This window comes from Schistocerca cancellata, chromosome 4 (genome assembly GCF_023864275.1).
Source record: "Schistocerca cancellata isolate TAMUIC-IGC-003103 chromosome 4, iqSchCanc2.1, whole genome shotgun sequence".
NCBI classification, from domain to species: domain Eukaryota; kingdom Metazoa; phylum Arthropoda; class Insecta; order Orthoptera; family Acrididae; genus Schistocerca; species Schistocerca cancellata.
The window spans coordinates 361,182,458-361,199,089 of NC_064629.1; the positions used below are offsets into that span (position 1 = coordinate 361,182,458).

Genomic DNA, 16,632 nt, shown 5'->3' on the forward strand with positions numbered 1-16,632 from the left:
GTTCTAAAGGCATTAGGATTTACAGCTGGGGTGAACACTGTACGAGCACTAAGAAATATTGACAGAGAAAGGATAAGAGGAGCAGAAAGAAGAGAAAGGCATATGAAGTATGATGGAACAACAGGCCAGAAAAGAAGACAGAAGAGGAAGCTTTTGGAGGATGAAGAAGAAGACCCTGATAATCCATCCTGTAGTGCAGGAATGTATTGAGAAACTTTGAAAGCCATTTCCAGTAAATTAGAATTTTTCGAATATAAGGAACATTTTCTCAAAATCCACTCAAGCTAGAGAGATGAAATTTTTATACAGCACTCCTAGTGGTCAAACTTACATTGTAACACAGCCATTTGGCAATATGTTCAGTAGTTTCATTTCAGTTTAATTATAAAACAATTATTTGTAAAAAAAATTGGGTCATTAATAAAAAAAAATAATTGGAAGGAAACTAGAAAAGATACTCCAAAATCCCTCTGTCATAACTGCAATACTAAACCACTCTATATGTAAAAAAAATTTCAAATTTTTCTATTTGGTAGTTTATTCATAAATGTTCCTCAAACTTAGTGATTTTAACATGGGCTGCATAGGCATTCCAAAGCTTTTGAGATCAAAATTGGTGTAAGAGAAGGAGAGGGATTATCCCTGTTGCTGTTCAATTGTTTACTGGAATAGGTAATAAAGGAATGAAAGAGAAGAACAAAATAAGGAATCAAAAAAAGCTTAATTCAGAGAAAAGAGGATAATCTTTTGCAGGCAGTCTTGACATCTTAGATGAATGTATAAAAGATGCAACAATGCAGTTAAAGCTCGTAAAAGAGACACCTTCAAAAGTAGACAACTGTATTTCTTTGGGAAAAAAACCAGAGTATATGACATACTTGTTGGAGGCATGAACATGCATGGAAATTTATTATAGAATAATAAAAGACTACAAAGTTTACATATCAAGGTAAAATAATACAACCAAATACATTGGACAAAGAAGCCATGGCTCTTCAATTAACAAAAAAAACTTGTATAACAAAAAATATTTATCCATACATGCAAAACTCCATCACTACAACACTGTGATTAGACCAGAATGCCTTTATGCTTCAGGATTTCTTTCGCTAAATACAGCCAAGCAATTAGGTAAAATATAAAAGATAAAAACAAAAATACAGAGAAAAATCTTGGGACCAAAATATGACAGCAGGAAATGAAAATTAAGAAGTGATAATTAAGTATCTGGAAGAAGCCTGCCCAGTTAGCCATGAGGTCTAACACACTGCTTCCCAGGTGGGAAGTCATGATGGTCCTCGGCACGAATCTGTCCAGTGGATTAGCATCGAGGTCTGGTGTGCCGGCCAGTATGTGGATGGTTTTTAAGGTGGTTTTTCATCTGTCTCAGTGAATGCAGGCTGGTTTCCCTTATTCCACCTCAGTTACACTGAGGACTTTACTTTCTAGATGCCCTTGGAATTAATTGTCATTTTTACTATGTTTTGGTATGTACATTAGTTTGTTACTTCCAAATTTTATCATATCTGCTCAACATTCGCGTTTGTTCTTTGATTAATGAGGTACCACATGTTTGATGTTCCCCTTAACAACTTTCTGTAAAACATTATTTATGTCAGCCACTGATAGTTTGTAAATTTAGTAACTGAAATCCTACAAAACCATCACAGACATTAACTGAAATTCACACTTAACAAGATGTTAAATGCCAGTAAAAGAAAAGAGCATTCCCTGAGCCTTGAAAAAGGATGTAAAAATATATTTTGGTTGTAGCCACAATTTTAATATACATCATTTCCCACTAACATATGTAGTTCTTCTTGTTCTATCTAAGATACATAAATTTTCCCCAGAAAATAAATGCAAGAACTACCAAAATATTAATTTACTGTTCAGGAAGGCTACACTGAGTTATACAATAAAACTGTCTAAAATTTATCTTTAATTCTGTTTAAGTTTCACTTTACACAGTCTTTGTTAAAGGCCAGTTCAACAGGTCATTATGTAATACATAAGATAATGTTGAGTGAGTAAGATGGCACTTAGAATAGCAAAGTTCGAGATCATCCTCCTTGCTCTCTTGGTAATGTCTTCATGATTGAGATTTATAGATTATGATACATCTGAAACTTTATCAGGAGTTAGTACAGTCATCACTTGTATTTTTTGGCACAATAAAGAGTGTGGCTTTATTTCACTTCCTTTTACAAATGGCAGGCATCTCTGCAAAGTCTTGTTGAGAGATGCAATAAAACACTTTGATAAAACTGGTACACCACACAGAGAGGTTAAGTTTTGGAGTTCTTCCAGTCATGTTTAACACATGCAGGCTACACTCTGACATGATTTTACTTACTCTCTCATACATAGCAACAGGGCACACATACTTTGAAAAGTGGTAATACTGCTGCAATAACAGCCTGTAGGATTCCAGGTACAGCAGATGTACAGTATCATAAAAGGAAGGGAGCATATGAAACCAGTCGCAGGATAAGAAAACAGCCCAACCCTCCCTAAGTTTTAAGCCTCTATCTGAGAGACAAATCACCATCAACAGTGTCACATGTGCTCACTCGCAATGGGGAGATAATTAAGACTGAATCCCGGACTTTGGTTCACAATCTGGTAATCAGTAACTTTGTACTGCGAACTGTCTTCTTCTTGTTAGCTAAATACTGATGGTAAAAAATACCTCGACTGCCAGAATTCAAACCATCCATCACGCCGACTGTAATGTGGTAATAAATTTTGTTTTGTAGGGTACTGTATAGCATTTTTGGGTGTACTGAGTTATGTGAATGGTATTTATGTAAGATTCTAAAGCAGTGCAAGAGTTTCCACTTCAAAAGTCAAAGGAACATCATTCATATATGTTATATTTTGTTACCATACCAGTACTGTCTATCATTGTAATAAATGAAAGTCCTGCATGACATAATGAAAAATATGGAGATAACAAAGCTCCTTCTTTGGGAAAAATCATATAACTATGAAATAAATGTTAACCAATTTATTCATTCATAATGTTAACACAGATATACAGTTAATCTTTTTCTCTTCAAGATGTATGTGTTGTATTTACATTGATTTCTATTCAATAGCATTGTTATGCAACTAACATAGTGTCACAGCATGTGTGATTATTGAGAAATTGTTAGATTGCCATAGTCAAAAACCAAACTTAATGAAACAATACGTGGCTTCCTTGTGAGATACAAAGTTATTTCTCATGCTATGAGCTCTGAGTGCAAATAGAGCCATCATGTGCTAACAGTGTTCATTTATGCATTGGTGACATCCTTACTAAACTTTATATTCATAATCGTTTGCCTGAAAATGCGACTATTTGTACAGGAAGAAATTCTCCTCATTAAACGGAATGCTGCTCTGAGGCATGTTTATATTTACACTGAGTCAGACACATTATAATCAAATTTCCTGAGTAGTAAAGTAAATTTTGGAATTAAATTCTGAAAGTGGTTTTGTTACTACAGTTTGAAATTTTCAAAATTGGGATTAGCTGTTGATCTGTTAGCTACCATTAATAAGTTATAGAAGAAGCATTGATTGTTCTTTTTTTTTCAACTGATTGAACACTGCATGATGTTCCACATCAGTTGCTATATTTCTGTAATTCTTGACTCTAAGGGCTTTTGTCAAAGTATTTCAGCTATTATAATTTTGCAAAAAGTTGAAAGTTTCATTCAGTGATGCACTGTTTAACTGTAATATATGCAAGATAATTCACAGTACAATAATTTGTAGTGTAAAGTAAATTTTGTAAGTAAGTGCTTCACATTTCTGTCCATAAAATTTCTGAAGTGGAGTTACTGTATTCCACCTACTTCAAACAACATCCATTGCCTTACACACAAACAAATGCTTTGTGGTGCAATACTGCAAGCTAATATTCTTGTAACACCACTGAAAACATCCAAGCTATTATGTTCTGGCTCTTGCTTATATGCCTATATATGCATCATTATTTTGAGTCATTCCATTGTTTTTATTTCACCCAGGATTTTCTAGTATCATACCAAAGAAAAATTGCATCTGAATGTACACCTTTGGTCTTGTAATGGTTGTTAAAATATTGTAACACATGGATGTGTTTCATAAACTGTGATGTTCAATACTCATGTCTGTTGTATATTCAGAATATAACAGTTATTTATAATTGGGAAGCATAATTACCATTTAGCAAGAATAGTGAAGTAGAGAAAAATCCCATGAATTAAAATTATTGTTAAACCACAGTAAGAGATTAGAAAAAAAAGCTAAAGAAAAAAGGTAGGCCCTGGTTATAAGCAAACTGGTTGATGTGTACATTTCCAAACTACAGATGACTTAGTAATCAACATATAGGAAACAGCCAATAATTCATTGCAGATTCGTGTTCATATTGTTATGGGCTGACTGGTTCTAGCTGCAGAGTTGCCTGTGTGGGAAGCTGTAATATGGTTTCCAGTACCATGTCAAGCACTGAGTCAAAAATACTTATTCAACAAGAACATTCTTCATTACTCAATACAATTACAGCATTGGTGGTATCAGCATAGTACTATTCATGGCTATCAGGCAGCGATTGATATCCTCTGTGCCATGCTCAGACAGTGGGGGCCGGCAGCAACCAGTAACTTTACCAATGTGAGTTGCCCCATCAGTTTGGTTACGAAGGGCAAGTCAGGCAGGAACTGAGCAGGCTCCACATTGAAGCTGGGACCCACAGAGACTGGCTGAAGTGTCAGTTGACATCACCCACCGGATGGCCTCACCTTGGAAGATCCAATTCGGAGCTCAGAACCATCAGGAATCAATGATGGCTCATAGATCAGCAGCTTCAGCTAGTCAGTGATGCCACTTGAGGGTAGAGTAGCTGAGTCATACATTTGTCCAATGACTGGTCAAATACATGAATCTGCAGGAATGGAACCACTGGCTGAGCTAGGAACATTTATACTACCTCTGGACTGGTGTGTTCAAGGAGCGGTAAGCTCTGGTCACATATTTGAGTATGGAGAAGCCACATTGTACCACACTGTGCATGTAGTAATGCAGTGAATCTCTGACAGCAGAAAGCCACACTGCAGAGTACTGTACCAGCACTATTGCAGCAGGTGGCTGCAGAATTACTTGAATGGCTGGCCAACAAATCACTCAGTTGGTCATGGAGGTCTAAATGAAGCTCAGGCCACAATGCTCCTGCCCCTTCAGGAACATCCAGTCCTCTGAATTCCAGGCTGCTGCTGAACTTACGAATTACTAAATCAGCACAGCACTACTGTGTCTACAGATTTCCCCCTACTCTTGCAGTGCACTTTCCCACTCCACTATTTACACTTCATGCACTCTCTGTTCTTCTTAAACAGTCCATCATATCATATGGTGACTTGTACAACCAGAATATTCGGTCACCTGTGATAAACTTTGTGGTTTCCATTAAGTTGGTAGGTGAGATGGGAGATCGGATAGGCAGACAGCTCTTTTCTGATGGTGGATACAGCCCACAAAAGTGATGGCCGAGATTAAGAACATTCCCAACATTGAAATTCCTGTTACCATGTCTCAGTGCTGGCACCCAATGCAGTATTGCTGAATGTGCTGGAACAACTGTTCTACACTAATGTGGCCGTTCAGTGCTGCTAACAGCTTGTTTAGGAACTAAGTATGGTGAGATAGAGGGTAGCTATTGAGTAAATTAGGTTCTTTGCTGGCAGGATTTTGAGAGGATTATTAGGTAGGTACAGTAGAGGACACATAAGGTTCTGAGCATATTATCACTGCTGGTAGCCAAAAAGTGAATCCTGAGATGTCACATTGAGTTTCGTTTAGCAGTATTCCACTGTTCCAATTGTTTTGTTACCGTTGAGTGTCCCTGCTCATAGCACCATCTGCTTCATGAGAAACAGTTCCAATTCACATGTCCTAGTGATAGTTTGGACCATCTTATAGAGCATACTGTAAGCTATTCCCTTTGGCTTTGGTACAGCACTTCTGCTGCCATCAGTTCATCAGTCTTCCTATCTGAAATAACTAACAAAATCTTCTTTGTTTTGAGATGTATAAATTTCCCTTATGTTCTCCACTTCACTGGATACTGATGTATCTCACATCATTCATAACTACTGTTACTGCATGCTATCCATGGAGTCATTTGTGACAGCACTAACATGCACTCTTGTAAGATGGTGATAGATTGATAATGTGTTTTCCTCTGAAGGCCAAATTATTTCCAGAGTGGTTGGTACCCCTACCTATGTCTGACGTAGCCCTGCCAGAAACTTTCCTGGAGGTAGCACAGTTTTAGTTGCCCTTCTACTGCATACTGGAAGGCTTCCTGTAACTCTGCTACTTCTATTTGAGCGTTGCCATTACTGTCAGTTCTGGTACGCAAAACTCTTTCCAGGGCTAACTGTGTGTCTGACAGATCTAATTGTGCTTGTATAATATCCAAATCTCAATTCACCTCATTGCCCACCCCCTTAGTGTAGTTAGTCAGCTCCACACTTAGTCCTACTGTTCTTCAACACTTCATTTTCCAGATTAGCGAGCTGGGTTGTATACCATTTAGTCAGAATTCTATTGCCCTCTGCTTCCAACTGCACATATATCATCATGCTGCACACCTGCCTCATATTTTCAGCATAATTTGTCCTCAAGACAGTCATCAACTATCTTCCTCCTGCATCTACACATCCCTGCTTATGTCTTCTCACGGTGTGCAGCACTAGATCCGTAGCCTGCTATAACTGTCCCTCTAAACAATTATAAGAGGCCCTTAAACTCTAGTATTCACCACACACTTAATTTAACACCCCCTTCTCCTTAGCTTTCTGATGGATCTCCCCAAAGACTTTATGCAGCCTTGAACCTCATTTCTCAGTTTCAATGTCCACCAGTGATCTGTCATGTCAATGCCTTCTCACTGAGTTAACAGGACTCCATCCTCTAGTGGCCATACCTGTATTGTGTGCAACCCCCCACAATTGCAGAAGTGCAGCAGCATCAATAGCATGATACATCTTGTGGCCATGTCTGTCAGTGATGTTGCCTAAAGCAAGGAAACTTCAATCACCCTCCTTACTTCTCTATGCGAGCCTATCTCTTGATCTTAGTGCACACAGTGAGGTATGTGCAGACTATGTGGAGCAGCTTGCTCCTTTGTCATGCCACTTTCCCTTTCGCATCCCCCCCCCCCCCCCTTCAACCCACCTTTATTTGGAACCAGTGCTGGTAATGGGGGTAAAGCCTGTGGTGCACCTTGAAAGAGATGAATATAAACAACATAGATGACTGTGGTACAAGGAGGGAGCTGTAACTTCACATTTACTGGTAAGATCATCTTGATCACCTGTTGTGGATCTTGGTAATGAACATAGAAGTTTTATTTTCTCCATATGGGATGTAATGACTATCAACATCCCATAGCATCCTACATGACATTTACAGAATTCAGCAATGTGCTATCCCATTCACTCCCACTGCTCAAGGACCTTTATGTTCACTTTTAGGCCTTGATGACGTACTGTGTATAAAGTTTTCTCAAAATTCAGCACTGGTGGACCATTTTCCCAAAATTCAGCACTGATGCACCATTTTCCCCACTCTGTGTTTTACTATCTCAAATGCTGATGGTGGCTTCTGTCTACATACTACCTCATACGACAAAAGTCCTCTACTGCCGTTCACTTTCAAAATGTATGCTGTCACTATGTAAGGTAACAGTGTATTCCAGTCATGATGATGACTGTTGCCATAGTGCCTCAACATCTTTCCTACCATCCTGTGGACCCATGGTAGAAGGCACTTGTTCTTAATTTTTACAAATCTGTAGCAAACAATGAAGTTGCTTTATCAGTTCTGACATCAAGTAAGTACATTGATCCAGATCAAGATCTCTGGTGTACTGAAGTTTAATAACCAGTTACTAACCATGGCTTGTGCCATTGTGGTGGCTTATTAATTGATAATAAATATCATTTGTACAGGGGGTGAAAAGTGTTCTGTTATGGGTAATACACAATGATTCCCTGCTAGTGTCTGCTGAAAAGGGCCTAAAATGTCTAACCCAATGACCTCAAATGGTTTGCTGGCCCCCAATGACCTCTGCAGTGTAATATGCTGATGGTTTAATTTGACTTATTGTGCACATGTACACAGTTCCTTACTCAATGTTGTACATCGTGCTTATGTGCCTGCTTCCAATATTGTATGGCTAAATGTCACTTTGTGGTTCTATGACCTCCATGACATGATCATGTACCTGTTTTAACACTTCATTTTGTAATGTTGCTCGTACTGCAATATGAGATCAAAATTTTGTTTATTTACATACATTCCATGATGCACAGTGACCTTTCATTACATTCCAGATAGTTTGCTTTCCACATCAGTAGCATGTACATTCTGCCATTCTCCAGAGAAAGCACCCACTCTTTGAATCACACAAATTTTCTGACTGTGGCCATCTCATTCCTATGTAAATTTCAAGGTTGATGAATCACCTCAAAATCAAATTCACTTTATATTACTGCCACATGCATTAACCAGGTAGATGGGTTTTTCAATGCTAATAGCCATCTCAGTGCTGCATGGTCTATTATGTCTACGAATATTCTTCCATAAAAATAACGTCAAAAATATATTATGCCATATATGAGACTAGGTTTCTCTTTCTCCTTTGTAGAATGGTTCTATTCCACATTATTCAACTGTATTGAGATAAGGCAGCTTGATGTTCTGCGCCATTCACTTCCTGACTTAATACACAGATGGTCACATGATTGCTTACACTGCCTGACAGCAGAAATTCCTTCTTAGAATTTGGAAAACTAATACCGGTCCAGTTGTTAATGGTTTCTTCAACTGACTGACCACTACCTTGCACTCCACTGACCAGTGAAATTTCACTCCTTTTTCCAATAGATGAGTGAGTAGCCATGCTTTTACTTACAGTAACAGTTTGCCAGGCTTAAGAAAGACTGCAGCTCTTTTCCTGTATTATGTGGCACTGGAAAATCCTGCATGTCTTTCCTGGAGTTGCTCCAACTTCCTTGCAACTTATTACGTGCCATAAATACTGTACTTATTCTGGCCTGAAGTAACATTTTTCTAATCTGAGTGTTAAATGTGCTATGCGCAGCTACTTAAACATTTTGCTTAGCTGTAATACATACTCTTCCATTTTCTTTGCATTAACCATACATTATCTAAGTTTCAATATCCTATCAAAGACGTGCAGAAATGTGCTGGTATTTTTTAAACCTAAACAACATATACCTATAATGTAATGTTCTGCCAGCATCATAAATATTGTCTTGGGTGATCCCTTTGTGCTTTCTGTAACTGGTGATAACCACACCACTGATCCAGGATAGGAAAATATTTGCACTGCCCCAGATTATTCAATGTTTCCATTATATTCAGCACTGGATAAGCATCCATAACTGTACACTTGATATGGTACCAATAGTCACACCAAAAGTGATTCACCTCATAACTGTTGGTTAATAAATTCTTCCGTCACTGGTTGCAGGTGATGTGCTATACAGTACAACTTATAATACACAGACAGTTCGTCCCCACTTGGGATTCAGTACTGTGTCACTGGGCTCACTGGCAAATATGCACAACTTTTAAAGAGATCCTCATATTCCAAGAATAACTTCTCCATTGCTATCTTCTTTGCCCATTCCAAATGCTCTACCTTTATCATAATGCAACGAAACTGGTGGCTTGCTTGAGCTTAGGGTCTGGATTTGCTGTATCTGAATTGTCTTGATGCATGATCTCAAAGTCTGTGTCCAGTAAAATCTTACACTTTCTTTCATCCACTAAGTTATCTGAGTAAAACTGTACCATTGCACACATTTTAGAAGAGCTTCTATTTACTGGAAGCACTGTACAGCACCCCTGGACACCCATTGTTGTTAACATTTGATTACTGTTCCCACCCCATGTGCATCTATCATGCTCCATGGTAGGCTTTTGTCTATGGTCCTCTTACGTTCACCACATTCACATGCATTTTCTACATTGCAGATCATGGGGCATTCCCACTGTATGTGGCTTGTTCTCTCGCATCTTCATGTGGTACCAATTCCCTTCCTATCTCAAACTAAGGTCACCACGTCTAACTCCATTAACACCATCACAGTCACAGAATTCTGCTTGTACATTTCTTGATACACCAGGCAACAGGCCCCATAAAAATGCATATAGTGCCCTTTGTTCTGTCTCCTGCAGAAGGACTCTCTCATCCATCATCATGTATATATTAATGTTTAGCGTTCTAATCCCTTTTGCAAAGTTTTTGATGGACTCCCTGTCTTTGCAACACACTGCCCAACTGTTCTCTGCAATACCTACATACATTGTTCTTCTGTATTGCTGTACTAAGCTTACTGACAGAATTTCAAATGTCCATGTGTTCCAGAACTTCTTAGTTTGTCCCACCAAACATAATTACGCAATATATAAAAGCTGCTCTGATCAGCATCCAGCATTTTCAGCTCTTAATAGGGTTTTTATGAACACTAACACATCCTCGAAACAGATTACAGGGCATGACTGGGCCCATTGAGCACTGTGCCCCATCAAGTTACACTACAAATATCTAACTGGCTGCAAACCCTTATCTCTTTCATTATTTTGCCCTCCAAAACCACATACGTCATTAATTGAGTCCCATTTCAGCACTTGAAGTTTACATTCAGACCTCCAATCCTGGCAAATGTCCATCCGCTCGATATGATTTGAAACGAGACTCGTCCAACCAGGCAATATGTTTCCAGTCATCAACAGTCCATTGTTGCTGTTGACAGGCCCAGACTAGGTGTAAAGCTTTGTGTTGTGCAATCACCAAGGGTACACCAGTGGGCCTTCAGCTCTGAAAGCCCATTACAGTGATGTTTTGTTGAATGATTCACATGCAGACACTTGTTGATGGCCCAGCATCTGAAGCAATTTGCAGAAGGGTTGCACTTCCATTACATTGAATGATTCTCTTCATCCTGTACTTGCAGGATTTTTTTTCTGGCCACAGTGATATCAGAGATTTGATGTTTTACCAGATTCCTGATATGCACGGTACACTTGTGAAATGGTAGTACAGGAAAATCCCCACTTTATCACTACCTCAGAGATGCTGTGTCCCATTTCTCATGTGCTGACTATAACACCACATTCAAACCCACTTAACCTGTCATTCTAGCAGTAGTAACCAATCTAACAACTGCACCAGACACTTGTTATCTTATATAGGCTCTGCCAACTGGAGCTCCGTATTCTTCCTGTTTACATATCTCTGTATTTGAATCCGCATGCCTATACCAGTTTCTTTGGTGCTTCCATGTATATGGAGGTATGGAGACAACCTCATGATTCCATGGATCCTGCATGTCTGCAGGGGACTGTTCATGCTGGTGGAGGCTCTGTAATGGTGTGGGGCATGTGCAGTGGGAGTGATATGGGACCACCTGATATGTCTAAATATGACTCTGACAGGTGGCATGTACGTAAGCATCCTGTCTGATCACCTGCATCTATTCAGGTCCATTGTGCATTGCACCCCATACATCCACAATTGCTACAGCCTGGCTCCAGGAACACTCTTCTGAGTTTAAACTCTTCTGGCCACCAAACTCCCCATACATGTACATTATTGAGCATATCTGGGATGCCGTACAACATGCTGTTCAGAAGAAATCTCCACCTCCTCATACTCTTATAGACTTATGGACAGCCCTGCAGGTTTCATGGTGTCAGTTTCCGCCAACACTACTTCAGACATTAGTTGAGTCCATGCCACATTGTGTTGCGGCATTTCTGAGTGCTCGTGGGGGCCCTACACAATATTAGGCAGGTGTACCAGTTTCTTTGGCTCTTCATGGTATATTATTGTAATGAAACACAGCAGTTTGAAGTTGCTCGCAGCCTCTGTAATCCTAATATTTAAGTCTTCTCCTTCATTTTGGTCAAAGAAATATTCTGGATGTTTAAAAATTCATCTTCACCTTTTTTCTGTTTTATGATTGCATCTTGAACATCATCTGCCATTTCAGTACCTCTGTTCGAGTGATTTGCCACTTAATGTCTTCATTTGCTCACTTCTTCCTTTACTTGCTCTTCTTGTCTTTTTTTTCCTCCGAGGTGGTATGGCACTTAATGTTGCCCATTTCTGGCATTCTTTACAAAAATACTAGATTTACCAGTCTTGTCGTATTACTGTATTAGTTACTCACTATTTCTGGTGTTGTGAGATAATGCAATGAATTAGTGTTGGCTTTGGCAACACTTCTTAACGTACCCTTACTGGCTTGTAACATAACTAGTTAAGGAAATGATTGGGATCAGTCCTTCCCTTCCTATTTATGGAGTATCTCTAGGACTGAATTTCAGAGATTACATAACCATCAAAGCTTTTAAAACAATTTTACTCTTTTAAATGTGGCAGAGAAACAAAAAATAGATTGTGGATTTGTCTACTTATAAAATCATCCCATGTTCTGTGCAGCGCAACTGATAGATAATGTTAAAAGTGTTTTAGGCCACATTTATGTAGAAGTTTCCATAAAAATGCTTTGGCCATTATGTTAAAAGATATCCATGTGTAATTCCATATATGTAGCATGTTTTAACTTTATTATTTTGCATGTTCAAATTGAAAATATGATTATGCAGACTAGGTCTACTAGTAAACCGCAGTAATACCATACCTTATGGATTACATTTAAAAATAGAAAAAATACACCTAAAAGAGTTATTATTTCCCAATTAATCAGCCTAAGAAATAATTTTTCTGTGGTAAATGGTGAATTATGTAGGTACTGGGACATCTGTCATTTACTGGAGTTGTACAGGTACTCTTCTTTTTATAGATCTGTTATTAGCTTGGCATCTTCTTTAAAATTCTTTTTTTCTGTTTTACAAATTCAGACAGGAAGCAAATTCTATCATTGCCTTAAATTTAAATCACACTACATTTGATTTCAGATAGCTGTGGCTGTTGTTTCTTTGACAGAAATTGATGATCAAACAACACAGCACATACTATTAATTCATCAGACATGTATTTAGTTTTGAGTGTCGCAGATGTAAACTACCAGTAATAGAAATATTCATTTAGGAAATGTGATCTTCAGTATTTTCTCAGAATAAATATAGAGTTGAACCCCATTTATGTGATTAAAAATAATTTAGTCGAACAAAACACTTTAGATTAGAACTCTGTCACACTTAATGTGTTTGTGCAGTAGTTAGTGCATGGTAAATTACTGAATTTTTGTACACAGTATCATCATTATTGTAATAAGTAATTTAAGTTCACATACTGTGTGTAAATGCAGACACTATCATGGTTGATTATTTTCTTGTAGCTATGCCAAATGTGAGGTTTTACAGAGGTATGGAATTAGAGTATTTTCACATATATTTAAAATTATAATTTTCATTATTAGAGTAAAACACTCATTTTCTACTAAGGATATAAAATTCCAATGTTGTTTTTTATGTTACTTTGAATGGATATTTTGATTTTATTTTTCTAAGAATTATAGCTATTGGTACATATGTATCACTTCCTGAAATGTGTAGGTAGAGTATCAACTAGTTCTTTATTTTGCCTGCACTCATCATGTTATCAGTTGTATGCGCTTACTATAAAAGTAAGCCACGGACCAGCTTCAAATAAAGGCCAGTACATAGATCTCATGATTTTTAAAGGCTGTTGCAGTGAAATATCAAATTTTCATGAGAACAATTGACAAAAGTCTGCATTGATGGGTGTCATCATAAGTAAGCCATAAGCTAAACATTTAAGTCCACAGAAGTGCTCTTGTTAAATAATGATTTATGACTACTTCCCAAAGAATTCACTGCTTTGTATGAGAGTTGGAACTTTAGTAGTGGCAACTATTTATTTACAGCTTGTACAAAATAGATACATGATTCAAAGTTTTACTGACCTTCAAAGCAGTCACCAGCATTGTGTATAACCTGTTGCAAGTGATGTGGAAGTTGTAGAATACTCTCAGCAATGCCAGGTGTGTTGACAGTTTGAGCGGCACAGTCTACTGCCTGATGAATTTGTAGCAGTTCTGAAGTGAATGCCGTGAAGTGTTTCCTTCAGTTTAGAAATCCAGTTGAACTCATGAGGGCTTATGTCAGTGGAGTGCAGTAGGTGGTATAGCACTTAGCAACCCCATCAGTCAAACAACTCAGTAACAGCTTGCACTGTACGTGGTTGAGCATTGTCCTGCAAAATGATGGTCAGGTCCTGCAGAAAGTGTCATCACTTCTGTCTCTAAGCTGGTCGTAGGTTGTGTTCCAAAAATGAACAGCATTTGCTTCAGAACTACTACAAATTTGTCGGGCAGTAGACCGCACCACTTGAACTGTCAACACAACTGGCACTGCTAAGAGTATCCTATGACTTCCACATTGCTGGCAATGAGCTATACACAATGCTGGTGACTACTTTGAAGGTCAGTAAAACTTTGAAACATGTATCTGTTTTGTATGAACTGTAAACAAATAGTTGCCACTATTAAAGTTCCAACCCTTGTAGAAACAAAATATAGTGTAAACCCTTCACTCTGAAATAATATATGCAAGAAATGGACAAAAATATGGAAACAGCAAAAACACGATACAATTACAATGCTCAAAAGGTGTAGAAAAGCTGTTGGTATTCAAGACAGCTCACAGTCTTGTCAAGATGGATAAATACAGGTCCTACATGGCTTTCAAGGGAATTTCTGCAAAACTGTGGCAAGTTTGGGTAATGATGATGGAGGTGGCTGCCAATCACACACACACTTTTCTCCAAAATAGATGATAAAGACTCAATAATATTGAGATCTGGTGACTGTGGTGGCCAGGGGAGATGTAAGAATTCATCCAAGTGCTCACAAAACCAGTTCTGGACAATGCAAGCTATGTGAACAGTGGTCCTGTCAGCTTAGAACACAGTATCACCACTGAGGAACAAACATAGTACCATGGGAAGGACCTGATCGACCAAAACATTTACATAATCCTTAACAGTAATTCAAACTTGCACAGTAGCCATGGTCCCCATGGGATACCACGATATGAATGTCCAAATCATCACAGAACTCCCACCATATTTCTCCCTTGGGATGTGAACTTGGCCAGAAGTGGAAACTGTGTGAAACAAGACTCATCTGACCAAATGACATTCTTCCATTGCTTCTCAGACCACATTTTATGTCTTCGGTACCTTGTTTTCCTATTGCAGGCATCTGTATAATTGATGAGTGAGTTTGGAATTCCAGCTGGTCCTGCATTCCCTGCTTATAGAGCCTCTTCATATTGTTTTGGTGATGACAGAGTTCATGAGTGTGACATTCGGTACTGCAGTGAGCTTTGCAGTTGTTGTCCTCTAATTTTTTGTCACAATCCTTGTCAAGGTCCATCTGTCATGAACACACACACACACACACACACACACACACACACACACACACACACACTTACACACTTAAATCTGCACTGTGTCTTAGTGGATGATGTTTTTCTGCTTTCTCTGTATGTAATACAAATGTTAGATACAGTGTCTCTTGAAACACTAAACAAAACAAAAATGGTTCAAATGGCTCTGACCACAATGGGACTTAACATCTGTGGTCATCAGTCCCCTAGAACTTAGAACTACTTGAGCCTGACTAACCTAAGGACATCACAAACATCCATGCCCGAGGCAGGATTCGAACCTGCGACCGTAGCAGTCGCACCGTTCCAGACTGAGCACCTAAAACTGCTAGACCACCGCGGCCGGCGAAACACTAAACACTTTGGCTCCATTAGTCATGGAAGCACCCACCATACAAACACCAATAATTTGCCCATGTTCAAATTCAATTAGCTCCAACATAATGGTTCAAATGGCTCTGAGCACTATGGGACTTAACATCTATGGTCATCAGTCCCCTAGAACTTATAACTACTTAAACCTGACTAACCTAAGGACATCACACAACACCCAGTCATCACGAGGCAGAGAAAATCCCTGACCCCGCCGGGAATCGAACCCGGGAACCCGGGTGTGGGAAGCGAGAACGCTACCGCACGACCACGAGCTGCGGACTCAACATAATGGACTTGTAATTATACAGAATACCGTTCTCATCATGACTGACACTTACAATGTCTTGAGGATATTTCACTTGCAATGTATTGACAATATCTTGCAGGTGCCACTCTTGGTCAAATACAACAGTGCAACCTGCAGGCTTCGTCAGCACCTGCATTTATGTTCAAGCATGCATTTCTCATTTAGTTTCCATATTTTTGTCCAACTTCTGTTATGTTAACAAAAACTGACATGGGTGAAGGTATTTGTGAATGTGTGGTTATGAAAAACTGTGCTATGTAGTACAAATGTATTTGAAATGTAAAGTTTTTCATTAAGTCTCCATTCAATTAGCCTCAGATGTAACCAATGCCTCTTGTATAAGATTGGGGTATATAGTAGATGCTTGATGCAGTTCAGCATATTTTGCTGTTGATATAAGGCAACATGTAATGAACCAATATGGTCAAAGATGGATAGGTAAGGAAGGCCTGTAACTTGATCCCCAAAAGATCATGTGCCATCATTATTCTGGACCT

At 38.6% G+C, this 16,632-nt stretch overlaps 1 protein-coding gene across 1 annotated transcript in view; it reads left to right on the forward strand.

Annotated features, from left to right (window-relative positions):
• LOC126183857 (microtubule-associated protein 1A-like) overlaps positions 1–16,632 on the forward strand; it is a 610,220-nt gene that overhangs the window by 558,303 nt on the left and 35,285 nt on the right. Inside the window, exon 14 of the mRNA XM_049926148.1 lies at positions 13,377–13,403. Within this exon, the coding sequence (XP_049782105.1) occupies positions 13,377–13,403 (27 nt within the window). The remainder of the gene's footprint in view (positions 1–13,376; positions 13,404–16,632) is intronic.